General features: G+C 36.7%; 2 protein-coding genes across 3 annotated transcripts; one reads left to right on the top strand and one right to left on the bottom strand.

Annotated features, from left to right (window-relative positions):
* The first annotated feature begins 4,217 nt into the window (after positions 1-4,217).
* Positions 4,218-13,313, top strand: LOC130905788 (uncharacterized). The gene is made up of 2 exons (XM_057819476.1): positions 4,218-4,666; positions 10,226-13,313. The coding sequence occupies exons 1-2, from the start codon at positions 4,282-4,284 to the stop codon at positions 10,633-10,635; spliced, it is 795 nt and encodes a 264-aa protein (XP_057675459.1). The 5' UTR covers positions 4,218-4,281; the 3' UTR covers positions 10,636-13,313.
* LOC130905787 (uncharacterized) lies at positions 7,417-21,440 on the bottom strand. 2 transcript variants are annotated; one of them, XM_057819474.1, is made up of 2 exons: positions 20,062-21,440; positions 7,417-15,376 (listed from the first exon to the last, which is right to left on the bottom strand). In XM_057819474.1, the coding sequence occupies exons 1-2, from the start codon at positions 20,271-20,273 to the stop codon at positions 14,329-14,331; spliced, it is 1,260 nt and encodes a 419-aa protein (XP_057675457.1). In that variant the 5' UTR covers positions 20,274-21,440; the 3' UTR covers positions 7,417-14,328. The 2 variants fall into 2 exon arrangements, with proteins under 2 accessions (XP_057675457.1, XP_057675458.1); XM_057819475.1 differs by having other exon boundaries at positions 7,417-15,373.
* Positions 21,441-22,377: the final 937 nt, after the last annotated feature.

Genomic DNA, 22,377 nt, shown 5'->3' with positions numbered 1-22,377 from the left:
ACATTGAGCAGTTTACGTCGTATTCATGTTACACATGTATGTCTATGATGTAAGTTGTTTATTTAGCACCTCTGGATAATATTTCGAATCCAACTGAATGTAAAAGACTGCTAATTCATCGCCACAAAAGCTTCGGGAGAAAAATCTGACAGAAGACATGACATAACGCTACTAAGTAGCTAACGTTTTAGCTAGCTAGCTAGAGAGATATATTTGAAGTTGCGAGTGGTAGCATTTTGCCTTGATTATAACAGTTTAATACATGGACATACCACTCCACAGCATACTGCAACCCTGTCTGTCTGCTTCTAGACGAAAGTCATTAGAAAAAAAACAAAGAAAAAACATTTCATAATTTTTTTTTTTTTTTTAAAGCATGTCTATTGCCAGCTGTGGTGATGCAAACTCAGAAATTTGAACTCCCGCCGTCATCCATAAATCATTCGTTCACTCAATCACTGTCACTGATGTTGGGTTGACAGAGTTATACACGGGGGCGGGGCTTTGCGATGGGTCCATTCATTTTGAATGGGAGGGAATGATTCGCCCCTCCAAAATCAAAATGCATTGGATGTCTAGTGCCGTTAATGGCAGCCAATGAGTTAACATTGATACTATTCTAGTGGAAAATTTTGGTGGCAACCTGTTTGTTCCTTTATTAAACAGTGATATCTTATTTTAACAATTTATCGATTCTGGGCGGGAGCATGTAGAGAGCCTATCGGGACCCTTGTAATGTGTAGTGACAAAAACCACAAATTCATACTGTATCTTCAATTAAAGTGTATTTGGATTTACATTTTCCAACTCTATGTTAATCAATGAGAACATATATTTTGGTTTCCACAAATAGAAATGTAAAATCATGTGTGAAATGTAAAATGCATAAATGATCTCATTCCATACTTCGACATCTTATCTTCCCCTTTCAGAGGTCACCAGTTACAAGACATCTCAGAGGCAGCGTCGCTGTTTCTCCGCACGCGTGTAGGCGAATGGCACATCTCAGACTGCGCGTCGTCCGCCAAGTGAACACGCCCCCAACGTTTGGAAGCCTGCCTCCCGGACCACACCCGAGGCTTAGGATTCATCTAATGAAAGGAGCAGTCAACGGTAGTAAACGAGTTAAAACAGTCGTATCAATATGATAATAATAATAATATTTGTCGAAATCTCACCTGAACAAAAACACGTGTGTTAATGTGAAGACTCTCCACACGCTCTGACAAGTGATTCAACCACTCCACGTGATCACTGAGCGATCGAGACAGATCACCGTCATCCTGTCATCACATGTTATCGAGTGAATATTATAACTTTACCGCTGAGTATTTTCACCCAGTATATCATCAGCTTTGCTCACCGCAGACAAGTTGTCTTTGAGCTCAATGGCGGCCAGGCGAATGTGCTCCAGTTTGTCAATCTGCTCTTTTAGGCGGTCATCCAGCTCTTGCATCATCATCAGGCCTTCATTGGCTCTGATGGCCAATTTAGCCATGCCTCTTTGACACTAGGACTGCGACAAACATTTATTTTGATAGCACTGCACAAGCAAAATGCTTACTGGATAAAAGTAACAAAACTTGACTAAATTTGGGTCACTAAAAAGAGAGAGTTTTACCACAACATACTTTTTGCCTTTATTTGAGTAGATTTGCGAAGACGAAACTCTTACTCCGCTACTTTAGATTGTTTATTTTTGCCAGATATGCTGACAGTGGCTCTTCCAGTTTCACCAATTAGATGTCGCAACAATAATCATGACTCCTTTATACCAATCAGACGTAACAATGGTCCCATGACCATACACAAGCTTGCAGTCGGAAGTCATATGATCACACTGGCGTCTCTAAATCGCAGTAAAAACGAACTACTTCACATTGAGTCAACATTATTTGAAAAGCGCGTCTTTGTTTTAACCTTTCTCCCAGTGACGCCTCCAGAAATTGTTCATAGGGGTGGCCAGGCGGGGCCACTTAAAATCTTTGGGTGGCACACCAAAACTAAAAGCCATAATTTCAGTTTTTATTATGTTGTTGCAGTAAATGCCAGAAGAAAACTATCAGAAAGACTTAAGGACACCCCTACTGATATACTTTGGTGTATTGTGCTATATTTAATGTTACTAATGATATAATGTGCATAGTCCATAACAGTACAGTCAACATTTTGAGTTCCACAGCTAACACAATCTGACATTATACTGCAGCGGCGCTGGAAGTCACTCACAGCTTTTTTAGTTTTTCCCATCCAAGAAGAGCCCTTTTGGTCCAAATTTGTCATGATTGCGCATTTTCTCCATACATACTGGATAGTTTACGTACAACTACTAGGCTACTACAAAGGCAGCCCTCTATTACAGTGTGTGTTGGAGTTTTTTGTATTGTAAATAAAAGCACTTGTGTACTACAATGCAATTCCCTGCAGCTAGACGGCAATGACGCATGAACACATTTGAAAAATAAAAGGTCCAATAAGCCTCGGTTTAACACCAGGGGGTGCTGCAGCACCCTCAACACCCCACTTCTCGCGCCACTGTTATACTGGGATGGCCAGTAGGGTGGCCCAAAAATTTATAAGGGGGGCATGGCCACCCCCTGGTGGCCCCATTGCTTTCTCCTAGTATTTATTTCACTGCAATTTATTTGACACCGATTGACTCGTAGTTTTAAATTCATGGTAGGATTTTTTTTTTTGTCCACTAGAGAGCACGCTTGCTCTTTGGACGGGTAATGTTTCACTTTTTTAGTTTGAATTTGATGATTTTTTGGTTTTTTTTTTGCTTAATATGGACATGTAATATGTTATAGTACGTTAAATAATAATAACAGTTCATATATATTATTTGTGCTGACAAAAAAAAAAATAGACCATTGTTTAAAAAATATCTTTCTGTAAGCAGTTACTTACAAAGTTACTCATTACTTTAGTATTCTTTTCACTGGATACTTTATTTGTACTTGAGTACATTTCTGGGATTTTTACTTGAGTCACATTACTTTGAAGTAACGCTACTTTTACTTGAGTAAAATTTTTGGCTAGTCCACCCACCTCTGGTCTCTTAATGTTTTAAATCTTTGTTAATTAATATGAGTAAACATACAAAAAGGTGAACAACCAACGATATAGATAAAAACTAAATAAAAATAAAACAAAACGGAAATATGCCAGACGGAACAAATATTTAAAACAATATACAATGGTTACTCGCCAATTCGCACTTCAAAATTTGCAGTTTCGGTTATTCACTGATTTTTTAGGTGTTTGGAAGGTGTTTCTTCATCATCATCATTATCAGTCATGGAAGGAACCACTTGAGTCTAATGTGTTATTTTATTTAAAAATGTTAAGATGTATGCATGTTTACATCTACAAATCATTTTCTTTTATATAGATTTCATATCATAAATATTACATCTGCTGTGTTTAAAAACCGTTTATAAAAATCCACATATACATTAGTTTTTTTTCTTCTTAATTATATACGTTTGCGGGGGAAAAAAGAAAAAAAAATCATGAATTATATGTATCTTTCCAATACTGTTAAATCTGAATACATTTAACAAAAAAAATGTTTGTTTCAAAATTTGCTCCATCATAAAATTTTGCTCCCAAAGCTTTTGTGGCGCTGAAAAAGTCCTCTTTTACATTCAGTTGGACTATCAATGTTATCCAAAGGTACAAACTAAACTAGACACATCATAAACATACATGTGAAACACGAAAATGGCGTAAATCAATACTTAACGACACGGCGAAGTCGTTAACAGTGACAGAGCTGGGTGCAGTTGTTGTGTGCAGCTAACATGGTAGGATGTGTCTGAGAACTTTTCTACATGTCTTTCCATGATCAAACTTAAGTAAATAGTCCTTTCTTTAAAGAGAGTTTGTAGTTTTTACTTTGGAATCGCCGCATTTGCGGCCACTTTTTAACGTTACGCGCTTGCGCAAAACCGCAAAGTATAAATTTTTGATGGGTCGCAAAATTTGTCAGAACACCCGGCCCTGATTAACCGCAAAAAACGAGTGATCACTGTATACCAAATGAAGAAAAACAATGCACTCAGTCAAAAATGTTCACCAACAAACTTATGTAGGAGAGAGTCATTATAAAATTGAAAAAAATAAGGTAAAAGCTTGCGGAATTTATACATGCGGAGGCCTCTTATCTCGGTTGCTATATTACGTGTAGCGTCACAACTCCACGCTGTGACGCTGCACGCAGTGCATCCTGGGAAACGGAAGTACAGCACGCAGACGCACGCTCTTCAAAAATCAACAATGGCAAGAGGACAGACGTGGGCCCATGAAGAGGTGACTGCGCTTTTAGATATCTGGTCAGAAGACTACATTAATAGTCTAATGTCGTCTACACACAAGAACAACGAAGTTTTGAAACTATTTAGTGCGAAGATGGAGGAAAGGGGTTTTCAACGAACTGTGGCGCAGTGCCGTATCAAAATTAAAAAACTGCGCCAGCAGTACCACAAAGTCCGAGACAGTCTTCGCGGGAGCATGGAAAGCGGAGAGGTAAAGGACAAATGTCCTTGGTATGATGAGTTGGACGCTATACTGGGGACAAGAAACTCAGTCAATCCCAAATACGTTGTGGATTCCCTTGACGGTGAGACGAACGACAAGGATGAGTCCACAACGGAAGGAAACGGTAAAGCAAACTTATGCCTACTTCTCGTTTAAAAACACTTCAGACCATCAGCATTTTGTAAAACAAAAAGAACAAATCCGAGGTATAATTATTGTTTTTCCTTACAGCCGGTAGTAAACCATTATCTCACTGTGAAATCAGACTATTTTTTTCATCCTTTAAAGATGCTTTGGATTTTTTTATTTCATGTTTTATTAATTCCCTACACAATACAGGTAGTTCCTGGGTTACTAACGAGCTCCGTTCCTATGCTGGCAACGTAACCTGAATTTCCGCGTAGATTGGAATGAACCCATTAAGTACCCCTAAATCTCAAAATGACTATCCAAAAACATGTGTTCCACGCCATTTATTGTCCTCGCCAAGACGCTGGAGCTAAGTAGGCATGTGCTGATATGATAACGAAGCAAAAATACTGCAGTTTCACAGTATTGCAATTTTTGCTCTAAAATCTTTTATTTCGTATGGGTTGTATGAGTTGAAAATTGAAATAAATAGAACTTCTAGACTAAACCCACAGCCACAGCTGAAGTTCCTAAACATTAGAATAAAATTTTACATAAAAAAAGTAAACACTTCTAAATACATTAAAAAAAAAAAAAAAAAAAAAAAAGGACATCTATATATATTGCATGCACTTCACAGACTTTAAAGCTCCATCTCAACATTTTTAGAGACTTGCTCTTTTTTCTTTTTTTTTTTTAGATCTCTCTCAGTCCAAGTTATGATGCAGGAATGTGAGTGTTCGACTTTTCCGGGGTAATATACCACAATTACTATTAATATTAATTAGTTGAATGTTAACGGCAAGTGAGAGCAAGAGATGCGTGTGTATGACTCGTATCATTACTTACACATTATTAGGGCTGCAGCTATCGAATATTTTAGTAGTCGATTAATCGATGGACTGGTTTGAATAATCGAGTAATCAGATAAGGAACATGAAAATTAAAATACCTGCGCCTCAAACTGTATAATTTTTTTTTTTTTATTTAATTTTTTTTAGGACCTATGTATATGGAGGTAGATTTGTGTCTTTATTATTCAATCCAAAAAAAAGTTGCTTCAATCAAATAAAAAGTTGCTTCAATCAAAATATATATTTTCAATCGAAGAAAACGTCTCTTCAATCAAAAAAAAATGTGTTTGAATGCAAATATAAATTTGAAACTCAAAAAAATATATTTGAAAACTTTTTCTTTGATTGAAAAATTTTTTTTTGATTTAAGTCAAGTTTTTTTTTTGATTGAAACACCATTTTTGATTGAAGTCATGTCATTTTGCGTTTGGACCACATTTTGCCTAGGACATTTGTGTCTTTATTATTCAATCAAAAATTAAGTCGCTTCAAACAAAAAAATATATATTTTCAAAAGAAAATCACTTCAATCAAAAATTTTAAAAATATTCAATCGTAGAAAAAAAGGTTTGAATGTGAAAAAATATTTGAGACTCAGAAATTCGCATTTGAACACTTTATTTTTCATTCAAACCGTTTTCTTTGATTGAAGCAATCCTTTTTTGTGTTTGTGCCATATTAGGGGTAGGACATTTGTGTCAAAATCATTCAATCGCAATAAAAGTTGCTTTAATCAAAAAACTATTTTTAATCAAAGAAAAAAATCATTTGCAAAAACTTTTTTTTATATATATATTTTTTTTATTTGAAATATATTTTTTATTGAAGTATCACTTTTTTTGAAAAGCAAAAAGTTTTAAACTTTTTTTTTTTTTTTTTCTCAAAGTGGAAAAAGTTTTGAACACACTTTTTTTTTGAAGTGGGAAAAGTTTTGAAGGCACTTTTTTTCGATTGAATCATTTTTCATTCATTCATTATTTCAATTTTCAACTCATACAACCCATACGAAATAAAAGATTTTAGAGCAAAAATTGCAATACTGTGAAACTGCAGTATTTTTGCTTCGTTATCATATCAGCACATGCCTACTTAGCTCCAGTTTAAAACTTTTTGCTTTTCAAAAAAGTGATACTTCAATAAAAAATATATATTTCAAATAAAAAAATATATTTTCAAAAAATATATATTTTTGCAAAAGATTTTTTTCTTTGATTAAAAATAGTTTTTTGATTAAAGCAACTTTTATTGCGATTGAATGATTTTGACACAAATGTCCTACCCCTAATATGGCTTGAACACAAAAAGGATTGCTTCAATCAAAGAAAGCGGTTTGAATGAAAAATAAAGTGTTGAAATGCGAGTTTCTGAGTCTCAAATATTTTTTTCACATTCAAACCTTTTTTTCTACGACTGAATTTTTAAAAAATTTTTGATTGAAGTAATTTTTCTTTTGAAAATATATATTTTTTTGTTTGAAGCGACTTAATTTTTGATTGAATAATAAAGACACAAATGTCCTAGCCAAAATGTGGTCCAAACGGAAAATGACATGACTTCAATCAAAAATGGTGTTTCAATCAAAAAAAAATTTTCAAAGAAAAACAGTTTTCAAATATATTTTTTTGAGTTTCAAATTTATTTTTGCATTCAAACACTTTTTTTTTGATTGAAGAGACGTTTTCTTCGATTGAAAATATATATTTTGATTGAAGCAACTTTTTATTTGATTGAAGCAACTTTTTTTTTTATTGAATAATAAAGACACAAATCTACCTCCATATATGTACAACAAAAGAACAATTGGCTAACTTACATAGAAAAAGTCCACTAGCTTAAATGCTATAAAATGCATAAGTTTTTTTTTTTTTTTTTTTTTTTTTTTTTACAATGCTCTTAACAAATAGTTCAGACACATATTCCCATTAAAAAACGGCTAAATATACCTATAAACTAAATTCTGAATGCATTAAAAAACATTAGCTCAAACAAAAACTTAGCTTACGTTGGTCTTCTAAGGGAGCAGTTGGATTCAACTAGCCTGGTACTCCAGACTCACCGCTGTTCCAGCTATTGAGTCTGGCCACCATTAAGCGGATAAAATTTCCAGGGCGGAGCAAGCCACAGCAAACAGACAGCGGAGTGGACCAATCAGCGACGGGCGGGACGAGGGCCTTGCGCGCGGAAGTAAACATTACAAGCGGAGTTTATTCAACATGGCTAGCGCGAGACAGACTTGTCAATGACTTGTGTCGATGTGTTTTTGGTCATTTAAAACTGATTTTACCGTGGATTGGAACATATTCTCGGCTCTCTTGTTTGCCATCTGTGTTGTTGTGGAGACGACTTCCGACACAGAAGAGTGACGTTGCTCGTTAAGAATACATCACGCAAATAAACGAATCTGATTTGTCGATTGATTTTGTACTTGCTCGAGAGGCCGTTAATGGGCTGGGTCCCAGACTATACTCTCAGTGTTTGAAAAACACAGGGAGAACAGTCTGGCCATGCCAGGCAAGGATTCAACCATCTGAAAAGAGGCAGACCAGAGGGCAGTGTATCCACCCCAATCAATAAAACTAGATGCCATCACTTTCAAAATAAACCATTACAACGCCACTTTAATTAAACGAATACTTGAAGCAACAAAATTGAATTCGGATAATTTTTTGTATTCTCAACACTGTTACGAGAAAAAAAACACAGGCTGTATTATGAAAATGGTATTTTGAACTAGGGCTGCAGCTATCGAATATTTTAGTAATCGACTGAAAATTCAATCGAGTAATCGGATGAAACTTTTTTTTTTTTTTTTTAGGTAAAGAGCAATTATAAATATAGATGAGAAAACAAGACATTTCATCTAATATTGAACCATTTTCAAACAATGACTTTATTTTCGATGTACATTGTTGAAAACAGCCAACAATTGCGTCTCAAATGTGACTTAAAAAAAAAAAAAGACTAATTCACTGCTTTCACTCAAAAAACTTTTAGATCTCATAAAAAATAATATATATTTCTTACCTAAAAATGTAATTACACTTGATAACACACATTACTTAAAAGTTAGGTGTTTTTTCCACTTGTGTCAAGCTATAATTTCTAGTTAAGTTTTAAGTTATTCTAAACTGTAAGTCATGATAGGATTTTGAGTTTTTGCAGTGTTCAAAATAAATGTTGTGCTGTGTTGGAGCACATTAGGCACCAATGCTACTTGGTGTTTTATCCAGCAATGACTACTGAGTTCAAAATGACTTAGCATTATTAAGTTTTTATTTTACACCCTGATCACTCGACAGCGCTGTTTTCACAGATGAAATAAAGCCTGTATGGGTATGGCGTGGCTCAGTGGTAGAGTAGTTGTCCCCCAACCCAGAGGTGGTGGGTTCAATTCTCTGCCCTGATGAACTCTCCTAAGTATCCTTGAGCAAGATACTGAACCCCACATTGCTCCTGGTGCTGCGTCACCAGTAGGTAGATGGCGATGTAGTGTAAAGCGCTTTGAGCGCCTTGAAAGGTGGAAAAGCGCTATATAAGTATAACACCATGTATGTAAGAATTAGCCACATATCGACAGTAGTCATAATGAATAGAAACCTAGCCCTCCGCAGGGATAACGTTACGTTAGCGAGTGACAGTAATGTTAATCTTATTTATGAGCGCTGAGAAGTGTACGGCTTTAAGATGGCGGCTGTTTTATTAACGCCTCCGAGTCGGTCATTTCGCATCTCGTTCTACGTACATGTGATATCTATGACATGCATACAGACGCTACCTGCTACCACGTAGCAACATGCAGGCATAGTTTTTAGCAACGTCGGCGCAGTTTGTAACGCTGTCGGCTGCAGTAAGGTATTTTTTTTTTATTGCTTCTTCCTCTATGCACGTGACGTCAGCGCGTTGTCCCGCATTAAAAGTAGTCCGGGCAAAACGTGATGCTTAGAGCTGGCAAAATTAAACGATTCCTCAAGGTGAGTTGAGGTTTTTAAACTCGAGTTGCTCGAGTATTCGTTTTCAGCTCTATTTTGAACATATGTTTACAATGGCCCAAGACTTTACAAAAGCACGCTAATAGAGAGAAAACTAATTAGGCGTCTTGGCATGCTAACTAGCCACGTTAAGAGCCTTGTTAACAAGCTTACGTTTAAGTATTTGTATCACCATCGGAAACTTTTAGTGGTTTTGAAACAGTGTTTTCATGCCACGGTAAACCTTGAAATTGGTAACCGGCACATGCATAGAGCTAAGCTGTAACTTTTCCCCTCTCTCGCTTACTTGGCTGTGCGACTTTTTGGTGGGAGCAAATGCGCTCCTCTTAATGTGCGCTAATACGTTCTTCGTGTGTACATGCTCTCGAGTGGAAGTACCCCTGCTCTACGCTTCCTGCGCCAAAAAATGCATCCGTCAAAAAACAAAAGTTGACATTATAATAAAATACACATTTCACCAAAGGGCAGTAGTTATATTAATAAAGTAAAAAAAAAAAAAATTTTTTAAAAGATACTGTGAGGTACAATAAGGTACCATTCACACACAAAAAACTGGAGACAAAATGGCGGACGAGACTCCGGCGTTGTCTGGTATGTCATAACCCGGGGACTACCTGTATTGCCTTTGACACTTGGTTTACCCAGCCTCTACACTTTTTTTTTTTTTTTTTTTTTCCTAATGAAATAATGGTTATTTGTCTTAATATACAGGAACTCCATCCTCCCCAGAAGTCAGTGTTTGGATGGAGGAAGGTGGTACAACAACAACCACCACCAGCACAAGTATGAATAAACATGGTACACACGCGCCACGATTGGCTATTCCTGGTGCCACCAGCAGGAAAAAAAAACGCAGGACCCTTGACACAGAGCTCACTCTGGAGGCACTGCTAAAGAGGATGGATGATGCCGACCGTGCCCGACAAGCCCGTGACACTGCAGAATTATCATATTTAATGCAGATGCAGAAGGAGGCCAGTGAGCATTACAGTACCTTGTTCAGGGAGCAACAAGCTACAACCCAGCTACTTCTTCAGATGATGGAAAGACTGACAAAATCACTTGACCCAGCCAGTGTCACAGCGGATGCCAACAGGTCAAGTGACACTCCCACCCTGTGACTTATCCACTCGGCCAACAGTACTACAGCCCTGTACCGATCACACACCAGGTTACCCCTCATATCACCAGCAGGACACTTTGGCTGTCATCCACAATGTAAACATGGCTTTCAATGGTTATAGAAAAATGTTTTGCTCTAGCAGATTTGATTCAATTGTTCAGTGTTCTGATGTTTACAATAATTTGTTGTTGTTTTTTTTTTTTTTTTAAAAACAATTGCACAATCTGTGTGTAACCTTTAATTAGCACAAATTATAAATATCATTAGAAATAGAGCAGCAAATGGGGAAAAAAAGTTTAAAAATAAAAGTTTCGGTGATCTGACAGACATCAATTAAAGTATACAGTATATATTTTCTGAGATCATGGGGTGGTGGGGCAATATTGTTAAGGAAAATCTAGAATCTAAGAAAACTATTTTAATTGGATATTTATAATCACGTTTTTAGTGAAAATTTATTTCAACAATAAAATTCTACAGTAACACAGGGTTCTTAAATTTAAAATCTGGATAATCAGGACTTAAATGGCAAATTGCGGAAGGGATTAAATTTCCAGATGATGCATTTAATGCCTGGGAAATAACTCGTCTGCCGTAAAACTTTTCATTATGTGCATTTGTTTTATTAATGGCTTTGTACTAGACTTGCAACAATTAATAAACAACTAATCGATGAGCAAATTAATTGATAACTATTTTGATAACCAATTAATCGTTTAGGACCTTAAACTTGTCTAAATTCTTGAACTTATACATAGAACTTCAGTTGTAAATATATTTCATATTTCTGTTCAAAGTAGGACATGAACAAAATCTGCTTTTACTTTGGAAAACAATTCACATTTTTGTTCGGAAGACTGCAACAACTAATCGATTAAAATCATTTGTAGACTACAGTTAAGTCCGGAAGCTGTAATAAAATATTTTTGAAAGAAATGGTCATTTTGTCTTCATTGTTACTTTCAACATGCATAAAACTAAGGTAAATTGTGAAGGCAATTGAAAAAAAAGTGACATCAATCAAATTAATCGATTAATCAATTCTGAAAATCGTGAGTAGCAGCCCTACTTTTAACTAAATAAGAGGGTTTGGGATTTATCTGTTATACAGTACATTATCAGCAACAAAACTTTCATTTGAATTTCACAGCTAGTCGATAGCCAGCGCCTTCCTTCATGATTCCCAACACAGGTTTGCTTAAAAAAGGGCTATCACAACCAGCGTCATTTTTTTAGTGAATCAGCGAAAATGTGTAGCCCAATAAGAATTTATAAATTAAGCAACAATCTAGCCCTGTCTATCTCAAAGACTAGTGAGAAAAATAAGAACTGTGACGTGGACAAACTGCAGGTACGCACTGGAGTCTTTAGCTTAACCTTGCCGAGTTTTAATAATCGGGTCTAATTAATTTAGAGAAATTAGAAGCTAAAACCCAGCACAGGGCTATAATATAAAAAAAAAAAAACCATGACATTCCAAAACAACTATAACAATCGCTAATGCTAAAGTTTCCGAGGTACTTCCGCATTTCTGCTTGCGACTTCCGTTTTACACTTTCTCCATCCAAAACAACATTGGAGCCGTCCCTCAAAAAAGCCAAATTGGAAATACAGCATCCATCTGCCATCAACACAACATGGGAGGACAACATGTTGGTTATGAAAGCAGATGTGGAGCCACCACAAAGACCAGGTGTATATGTAGCCATGTTGCCGCAGGTGTTATGGAAGGTATGTTCCTTCTTTTTCCTGCATTTTCATGTGTCCGGTGCTCCAAAAAATACTAAAGCTTGGGCATGAAATGACTTGTCTTTGATACTGTTATTACGATTAATCTAATTATGATTGTTTAATATTTACTACAACTACTGTAATGCTTTGGGTGCAACACATGCTATCTGCTGCTAGCCTGTTGCTATTCAGTACGTGTAGGATGGTACAATTATGTAAATGCCTAAATGCAAGTGTTACAAGTTTTTTGTTTACAAATGGAAAATGCTGTGCCTCACAACAATCACTGTACGTCAGTACTTCTCAAATAGTGGGGCGGGCCCCCCTGGGGGGGGGGGGGGGCGCAGAGCGATGCTGGGGGTGGCGCATGTGATCTTGGGGAACATACTTTTTTGTCGTATATAAAGTGCAATTGCACATCCATTCAGTGGGTGGCAGTGCCGCTCTCATTTTGAGCGTGTGCGCAGTATTTTTTAACCAAACGAGCACACAGCAAAGAGCACTGGAGATATGAAAAGTTAAGACAAGCAAACATGACAAAGTGTGTGTAGCATTTAGCTTTTGCCTGCAGCAAAAATAAAAACTGTTCCTCTGTCCAATGCCACGTCATTTTTGTTCTATTAATTTTTTTTTTTTAATCTAATTGACATATTGCCCTCATGAGTTAATGTTGCTAATCAATTTGAATTTATTATTGACTTTATTAAATTTTATTTTTCAGTATCAAACAGTCCAAAAATGTATCTTGCGTGTATTTTTATAGCACGAATGTGTTTTTTTTTTTTTTTTTTTTCACTTTATTGTACCGTAAGTTGATCTATATTACTTTTTTATTTAATTTAAAAAAGAACACAATGTTATGCAGCGTTGTACTTATAATATTAAGAATTTTATATACAAATGATACTACAGTTTATTTATTTACAGTGGTGGCAGAGAGTTGGGGGGGGCGTGGAACATTTTGGTCTTCCTGGGGGGGGGGCGTAACAGAAAATAATTGAGAAGCACTGCTGTACGTCAATGTACATATACAGTATCAAGACTACATGCGTTCTACTTTGATGAAAGGCTCAACTTATGCTCCACCATTGTTAATATTTTTTCTAATAATTTTTATAAATTCTGGTTTATTGACCTGTTTAGCACATGCCCCTATCGTTTTATTAAAAAAAAAAAAAAAAATGGAATTTTGTTGTCCAAATGTTTTATTGCGATCAATATCTGCAATAAAAAAGAATGACATACTATTTTTGTTTATATGTACATACCTTGTAGTATTTCCTTGTAACAACAAAATCTGTGTCAGCTCTTCTGCACTCGGCAACTAATATTATTTGTAATTTCACCTCATTTTGGTCACTCAAGTGGCTGGCGTATCAATCTACACCTTACGTCAACACAGGCCGACATGTTATAATTTTCTTTAAGAATGATCAACGAAGTGATAAGAACAAACATAGAATCTTTTATGATTTTTATTTAGTTTTAAAACACATATAACATTGTCTGCAGCTGGTTACGATTTAAGGCATATGGCGAGGTAGATGAGCACTGGCTCTTTGAAGCTGGACGCTGTTCAAATCATTCCACTTCCAACCATATATATAGGCGCTTCCCAGGAGTTGGACGCACAGCACAGAAAGTCTCGGAGTCTCATCTACGTCGTGCTGAATCCATTTTTGGAGATTCCGTGGGTTCCTCTGGTTTGATTTTGCAGTTTGAACTTTGTCAACACACTGCTTACTTCAACCACACTTCATGTTGTTCTGTCTAAACTAGAGGTTTGGAGCAGAAATGATAAAGATGGCACCGCCCATGTTTCGCTCAGAAAACTTGTCTGTAAAATTTCTCATATGCCTTTATTTCCTTACGCATTGTCACCCACCAGCACCCTCTGCTGACAAATTTCCATCGCTACGAAGGAGAACTTTCATTGATGCAGAGGATGCAAAATATGTGTTTAGCGTGAAAATGAGGTACAGAAAGCATGTCTGATATTATGGCCATGTTCATCATCCGAGGTGTGGTGGACATTATGATCACCTGACTGGTCCGCTTCAAGATCAGCATCTTCCCATTCCTCTTCGTGTATTTCACAAAAGTTGTGAAGAACACAGCAGGCTGTGATGATGTGGCTGACCAGCGAAATGTGTGCATCACACCTTGTGAGGAGACATCTCCATCTACCTTTCAGCCGCCCAAAAGCTCTCTTTACAGTCATCCTTGCCTGACTGAGTCGATGATTGAATTGAATATTTGCTGGCGTTAAATTTGTCCCCTCTGGATATGGCTTCATCAGCCAAGGCAGAAGTGGGTAAGCTGCATCACCAAGAATAACTGGTGGCACATCAACACCTTCGATTTGCTCTGTACGAGCTGAAAACAATGTGCCGCTTTGCCCCTGTTCATAGAGAGGGGAGTTTGCAAACACTTTGGCATCTTGGGCATTCCCTGGCCAACCAACATTGATGTTCCAAAATCTGAGCTTGTGGCAAACAACACCCTGCAACAGGACTGAGTAAAATCCTTTCCTGTTGTAATATTCGGGAGCGTTATCAGCTGGTGCCTGGATGCCGATGTGGGTCCTGTCTATTACTCCGGCAACCTGTGGGAATCCCCATTTATCCCTGTATCCCTGGACAATAACCCCGAGCTCCTCATCGGATGGGGTCCGGATGTAGTGACGTTTCATCACCTTATTTATTGCTGTCACAACTTCTTGGGTAATTTGACAGGCCGTGGATATGCCAACACCAAAAAGATCGGAAATGGATCTGTAATCAAGATTGGTCGCCAAACGCCACAGACATATAGCCACCCGAAGATCCAGAGAGAGAGAGTCTCTGAAATTTGTGCTCTGGCGTGTTAAAGTAGGCTGCAGGATATTACATAGCCGCTGAAATGTCACTCGCTTCATCCTGAAGTTTTTCTGCCAGTCAGTGTCATTCCAGTTGTCTTTAATATGTTCCCACCAACTGCGACGACGCAGATTGGCCCGCGTGGTCCTGCTGGGATAAAGCAAATTAGAGAAATACACATTACACATTAAGTTTACATTTAAGGTGCTGAAATTTGATCATTTATAGCAGGGATCCCCAACCACCAGGCTGGGGATCCGTAACGGTCCGTGGCGCATTTGCTACAGGGCCGCAGAAAAAACAATACAGTGGTACCTCTCCATACGAATTTAATCTGTTCCAGGACCTGGCTAAAAAAACATAAATAAATAAGGACTGTATTTGACATAAAGCGCTGCCGTCAACACAACTCAAATGCGTGGCTTTTAACCTCTCTCACAGTTTTAATTTGGCACCGATTGACCACAGAAAACCGGAGATATGATCGTTTTGGTTTCATAATAGGGAATATGTTTTCTCCACCAGAGGGCACTCATGCTCTTTGGATGAATGAGGCTTCATTTCTGTTTTTTTTTTTCTTCTGGCCAGAATTCAATGTTTTTTGTTTTTTTTTTGTATTATTTATTATAATGCCAGTTAACATAGATTAAAAAATATCATTGTTAAAAAAATATTAAACATCGTAAGTCACAATGTTACTCATTCGTTTTACCAAATACTTTTTTACTCGTACTTGAGTACAATTTTGGATGACTACTTTTACTTGAGTAATATTATTTTGAATTAACGCTACTCTTACTTGAGTAAAAGTTTTGGCTACTCTACCCACCTCTGAGTGCTATGTATTTGTTTTGAGCACAACAAACCTTCAATTACTAGTACACAAAAACATGACCAAAACAATCACTACTACATGTAGTCCCCGTGTTACGAACGATTTCCGTTCTTATGCCGGCGACCTAACCCAAATTTTCACATAAATCGGAATTAACCCTTCAAGTACCCTTACAAAATAACTATCCAAAAGTATTGTATTTTGTTAAATGATGGATAATACACTGCCCACTGGTGGCAGCGTTGGGTCTGGCTGGACTGTCGCCTTGACTTGAGAAGCAGATTGAGACGTCTGACATGGATAAGGATAGCTGCGCTGGTTTGGCCCACATCAGGCTGAAAGTTGTTTCAGCTAATATATGTTTGTGTATGCATTTGCAATTAATTTTACAGCTACAGTTTGGAGAGTTACATGTAAGTGATTTGCTGTGAAAATTGTAAATACAGCAGACTTTTGTAAGGCAGATTTAATCTACTAAATTTACATATTGATCAGACTAGATGGACGTTTGAACACCAGTTGTTTTGTGTCAAATGTTTTATTGTTAAAATGTGTCGTTTTGAACATAAATGTTTGTGTGTTACAGCTTTACAAATTGTCAAAAGTGAAGGAAAAGCTTCAAAAGCACAGTTTGCTGTCTGTAAAGCTGAACAACTTTTAGTGAGGACAGAACATGTCATATTAATAAAGTAAAAGATTAAGATACTGTGAGGTACAATAAGGCAGTGTTTTTCAACCTTGTTTGAGTCACGGCACGTTTTTACACTGGAAAAAATCTTGCGGAACACCACAAACCAAAAATGTTCCAAAATTAATTTTCTGTACAGTGCTCGTATATTTAATTATAAAATAACTTCTCAGTATGCATACTTACTCAGTGTGAAACTTGAGCCCGTTTAGATGAACACAAAGCCAATATTTTTAATCTTCAACATCTCTCGGTCTTTTTTTTTTTTTTTCCTTAATAGCAGTTAGGCTTAAAAAAGCTCAGAATTATCAGACAGGGGGACTTGAGCAATGTGTCTAACCGCATCAGGGCCGAGCATCTCACAGACAATGGCTTTGCAGGCAAGTAGTATTAATGTCTCTGTTACAGTGTGGGACTTTTTGGATTTAGCAACAAGTTCGGCAACAAGGTAACTGGCTGAGAGGGCTTTCTCATTTACCTTTGTAGTTTTTCTCAAAAAAGTTCCCTGTTTCTCTGTGTTTTCATGGAGGCGAACAAACTAGTCCATTAACTTGTTTTGAATGAAGCGACGGGTGTTTCATTTGAAGATGACATTTAAACTTGCTTGGCATGATGGCTCTGTTGGATAGCTGCTCGTGTCGCTTTCAAGAACTGCTCAGATTTCTTGGCTAATACCTATATACATATATATATATATTAGGGCTGTCAAACGATTAAAATTTTTAATAGAGTTAATTACAGCTTAAAAATTAATTAATCGTAATTAATCGCAATTCAAACCATCTATAAAATATGCCATATTTTTCCGTAAATTACATATATATTCTGTGAAATTAATTGTTGGAATGGAAAGATAAGACACAAGCTGGATATATATATTCAACATACAGTACATAAGGACTGTAGTGGGCATTTCACTCTACTGTCATTAAAATCTGTCTATGCTGTCCTCACTCCGAAGCGTCTACTTTTTCCAAAGCTAGTGAACGACGCCTTAATAATCAGACTTCTTCCTTTTTCATCTTATTAATAAAATGGCCTCAAACCATTGTCCTCTTTAGACCGTAGTAAAACTCCCAAAAAAAGTACACAAGCATTGCATTAGCAACAACGTTAGCTTAGCACGCTATACAGGTTCACTAAACATAAACAAAAAGCGTCTCATACAAAAAATATAACATTTTGCTTACTAACATAATATGTACATTCTTTACAACAACCATACTTATGGACAAATCTTGTCCAAGGATCATATAAGCACAACATTACCACGTAGGTGTCAGCCCGAGACGTCGTGCAGCCATATTGAACTGGCAAGAAAGCAATAAACCATGTCGCAAAGCGACCACAAGAGTTCGCTGTTAGACAGCACAAAAAAACCTTGCTTTAAAACTTACCAAAAGGCAGAATACTGTCTGAGTTGGACATGTGCGTTAATTGCGTCCAATATTTTAACGTGATTAACTAAAAAAATTAATTACCGCGCGTTAACGCGATAATTTTGACAGCCCTAATATTTATATATATATATATATATATATATACATATAGATAAAATAGAAAGGACACTTTCGAGTATATCGACACATGACGAGTCTAACCAAGTGATGTGCAGTAGACGTGCTGGGGTCCACATTGTCGCAGACAGCAAGGTCGCTGATGGCTAGAAATCCGAGCAGTCCTTGAACGCGACATGAGCAATACCTCGGTCTGCTGCACATGACCGAGACGTTCTACCTACTCCTTCCTTGCGTGCTACTGCAACTCCGCCCGACAACATTAAAAAAAAGATATATATATATATATATATATATATATATATAAATGCGACATGGGATAATTTCTCGAGGCACACCTGACGATCTCTCACGGCACACTAGTATGCTGCGGCACACCGGTTGAAAAACACTGCAATAAGGTACTGTTTATGCGACAAAAAAAAAAAAAAACACACACACACACACAAAAAAAAACAACTGGGGACAAAATAGTGGACGAGACGTCGTAAAGTCCAAAACACGTAAGTCGAGTAAATCATAAATTCGTAACCCGGGACCTTCTGTACTGCACGTGTGAAATTAATCATAGGCCCCTCTTCTCTCACTCATTTAGTTTTATTGATTTGGGTGGATACGTTGCCCTCTAGTGGCAACAGTGAATATGACATAACTCATTTCACATGGCTGAATCCAACTGATCCCTGTTAAGACCAACATAATCTAAGTTTTTGTTTGAGCTAATGTTTTTTTAATGCATTCGTAATTTAATTTATAGGTATACTTAGCCATTATTTGTAAAAAAAAAATTTTTTTAAATGTTAGCATTTAAGCTAGCGGACTTTAGTTATGTATGTTACCCAGATCTTCTTTTGTTGTACTTAGATCCTCATTTATTTTTTTATATTATATATATAAGTATATATATTATATATACTTATTATTTTTTTCAAGCTCAGCTCAGGTATTTTAATTTATGTTCCTTATCCAAATACTTGATTATTCAAACTAGTTCATCGATTAACAGACTACTAAAATAATCGATAGGCGCAGCCCTAGTCGAACTCCTATCTTGATTAATTCAACAGGTGACCCCGACATTAGCTGTTGCTACTAGTGCCGAAACGATTATTCGATTAACTCGAGTATTCGATTAGAAAAAAAATATTCAAATTGAATTTTGTTGCTTCGAGTATTCGTTTAAGTAAAGTGGCGTTGTAATGGTTTGTTTTGAAAGTCTTATCATTTAGTCTTAATGATTTGGGTGGATACACTGCCCTCTAGTGTGCCTCATTTCACATGGCTGAATCCAGCTGCTCCATGTTAAGACCAACATAAGCCAAGTTTTTGTTTGAGCTAATGTTTTTTAATGCATTCGTAATTTCATTTAAAGGTATATTTAGCCGTTTTTTGTGGGAATATGTGTTTGAACTATTTGTTAAGAGCACTGTAAAAAAAAAAAATAAAAAAAAGGCATTTTATAGCATTTAAGCTAGCGGACTGTTGCTATGTAAGTTAGCCAACTGTTCTTTTGCTGTACATATATCCTCATATATTTTTTTTTATACCGTTTAAGGCTCAGGTCAGGTATTTCTTATGTCCCTTATCCGATTGCTCGATTATTCTGTTAAATCATAATTGATTAATCGACTACTAAAATAATCGATAGCTGCAGCGCTAGTTTCTACGTAGCTTGGCTTAGCTCAATAATTGTTGGAATAACAATATCCCAGACCATCAAAACACACTCTATCATTGCAAAGCAAGTTAAGACAAGTTATGCAAAATAACGTTTGTAAACTGTGAAGATACATACCTTGCCTGCTGTCTGTGTAGCAACATAAAGCCATAGACAGCGACAAATCTCCTCTGTTGGCTCCGACGCCTCCTCTCTCGTCTTCGTAACAAGAACTTTGTCACGGCACGTTGAGTTACCATGGCCAAATGTTGTTCTGCTGCGCTAAGCAGTTGCATTTGATACACAGAGGAAAGTATTAACAAAACAAATGCCTGCACGAGAGGCTCCATCTTTTGGATCGTCGTTTTTATCCCCTTCTTTCAGCAGAGTGGGGTGAAGGTGAAGTATTTCCTCTTCTAAATTTGGCCAATCAATGAGTGCGCCTTTCATCCACGTGATGTTACTCGGAAAGTTCGGTTGGCGCAGTGTGAATGTTGCTGAACCTTTTCAACGGCTGCGTTCCAAAAACAGTTCGAGTCACCCTTGCTGCCCTCGAATCCCCACCGCCATCATAAGGGAAAGGAATCTTCCATTTCTCGAAATAGCTGAAGTAAACTTGGTGAAATATTGTGATCCTAGTCAAAAAGCGATGGTCACTAGAGCTGTATATCACCCACAATGCATTGCAGCGGTGCATGACAAATATGTCCATGCGGTGGCGATAATGAACCTCAAACACCGTTTCTATACCATAAATAGAAAGTAAATAATCGTTCCAATTACAAATTGTTGCAGGTTTGGAAACTATCTCCCCTTTGAAGAAGTCCTCTCAAAAAATACTTTGAGGCTTCAGAGCTTAATAATGCACATTTATAACCAATGAACAGACAATAATACAGTATAATAATAATCTTTGAAAGCCCTGCATCAAACACAAACGTTCACGAGGTCCAACAATAATACTATAAACAGAACAAAATTCTCTATATGTAAAAAGTTGACCATCGTCATTCAAATATTGCCTAACTAAGAAAATGTTATTAACCCATCTTATAAAGAATAATAATAATTTCTTTATTGTATTTCTTGTTCCAAATGTAATATCTATGTGGTGAAATTTTGTTTTTATATATCAATGACCATGACAGAATGAGTGAGGAACTTGACTAATTTAACCGGTAATTTAGAAATGTAATTAATTACACCTTGGTCATGTATGTGCTTTTGCTGTTCCCGTGCGTCATTCGGAGGTACTTCGTCCACACATGCAACATTATCTCCTCATACTGTCATACTTTCAAAGGCCGTTTGAAAACTACGGTTATTAATTTTTAGCCAAACATCAATGTCTGGTCAACACAAGAGGTGGGGAAAAAAAAAAAACACTTTGCGAGTAAAGTTTGCATTTTGGGGCAAACGTTCGACGCTGCAAAACAGTGCTAATTCCTGACGTTTCGGCTAGCTTAAAAAACTATGTCCTGAAGTTTATGAAACGAACAAAAAAATAATAATACAAGGACTTACCGGATTTTATTGGCCTTACAATAAACGCACGACTCAGCGACGTCTTTTAGTTGCAAAGGAAGGTCTTTGTCTTTACGAGGTTTTTTTTTCTCAGCAAAAAAATGTTGGGAATTTGACACCTGACGTCACACACAACCTGATGGTGCGTTTTCGGGGATCACGGTAACAAAGCCCAAAAAACAACAGGAGTTGCCGTTTGTAAAGTTAAAAAAAAAAAAAAAAAAAAGCATATAATACAATTCTGTTTTAAAAAGAAACGCAAGGAAAATTGTTAAAAAAAAAAAAAAAAAAAAAAATTAAAAACAAAAACAAAAGGGGGGGTAAATTTTTTCCGAGCAAGCATGACGATAATGTCAACTATATTTAATCCAATCAATAAGAGAACCTGCTAAGAAATCAAAACTGCTTTATTTTTCTTTCAATAAGCTTTTTTTCCCCCCTCAAACATGGGCGAATAATGACCAAATATCTGAAAAGGATAAAAGTTATCATCAGCTTGGATAAATAGAATGCTGGAATCAACTCCGTAGAAAGCACTGGTCTTTTTAACACCAAATGGGGGAAAAATGCTTTTTTTTTTTTTTTTTTTTTTTTTTAAGTACAAAAAAAAGTTTGGGCAACATTTTTTGGTGAGAATGAGCAGGCATTAAGCACTTCTTGCAGAAAGAAAACAAGCAGGAACACTTCCCAAAAAACTGGACAATGTAACATAATAGTCACTTCTGCAACTTTAAAGCAGGGGTAGGGAACTTCACTGTTCCACCCATAAAAAGTAATTTGATTAAATGTAAAGTTTTCTCTTATTACATAGGTTATATTTCAAATTGAATGGCTGACACTATGAAGTTCCCCACCCTTGCTTTTGAATCCTTGATATCACAAATGAAATGTGGGTTCAAACCATTTCCTTGCTGTACACACACACACGCA

Source organism: Corythoichthys intestinalis, chromosome 17 (assembly GCF_030265065.1).
Source record: "Corythoichthys intestinalis isolate RoL2023-P3 chromosome 17, ASM3026506v1, whole genome shotgun sequence".
Lineage (NCBI taxonomy): Eukaryota > Metazoa > Chordata > Actinopteri > Syngnathiformes > Syngnathidae > Corythoichthys > Corythoichthys intestinalis.
This window is presented reverse-complemented; position numbering and strand designations above follow the sequence as displayed.

What these genes read in the sequence shown, in the direction of transcription:
- LOC130905787 (XM_057819474.1), bottom strand. Translation starts at nt 20,273, where the DNA reads ATGGAGCCTCTCGTGCAGGCATTTGTTTTGTTAATACTTTCCTCTGTG. An exon ending in CTACACAGACAGCAGGCAAG is followed by an intron (nt 15,377 to 20,061) that starts GTATGTATCTTC and finishes GCTTTATCCCAG; the next exon opens with CAGGACCACGCGGGCCAATC.
- LOC130905788 (XM_057819476.1), top strand. Translation starts at nt 4,282, where the DNA reads ATGGCAAGAGGACAGACGTGGGCCCATGAAGAGGTGACTGCGCTTTTA. An exon ending in GTCCACAACGGAAGGAAACG is followed by an intron (nt 4,667 to 10,225) that starts GTAAAGCAAACT and finishes CTTAATATACAG; the next exon opens with GAACTCCATCCTCCCCAGAA.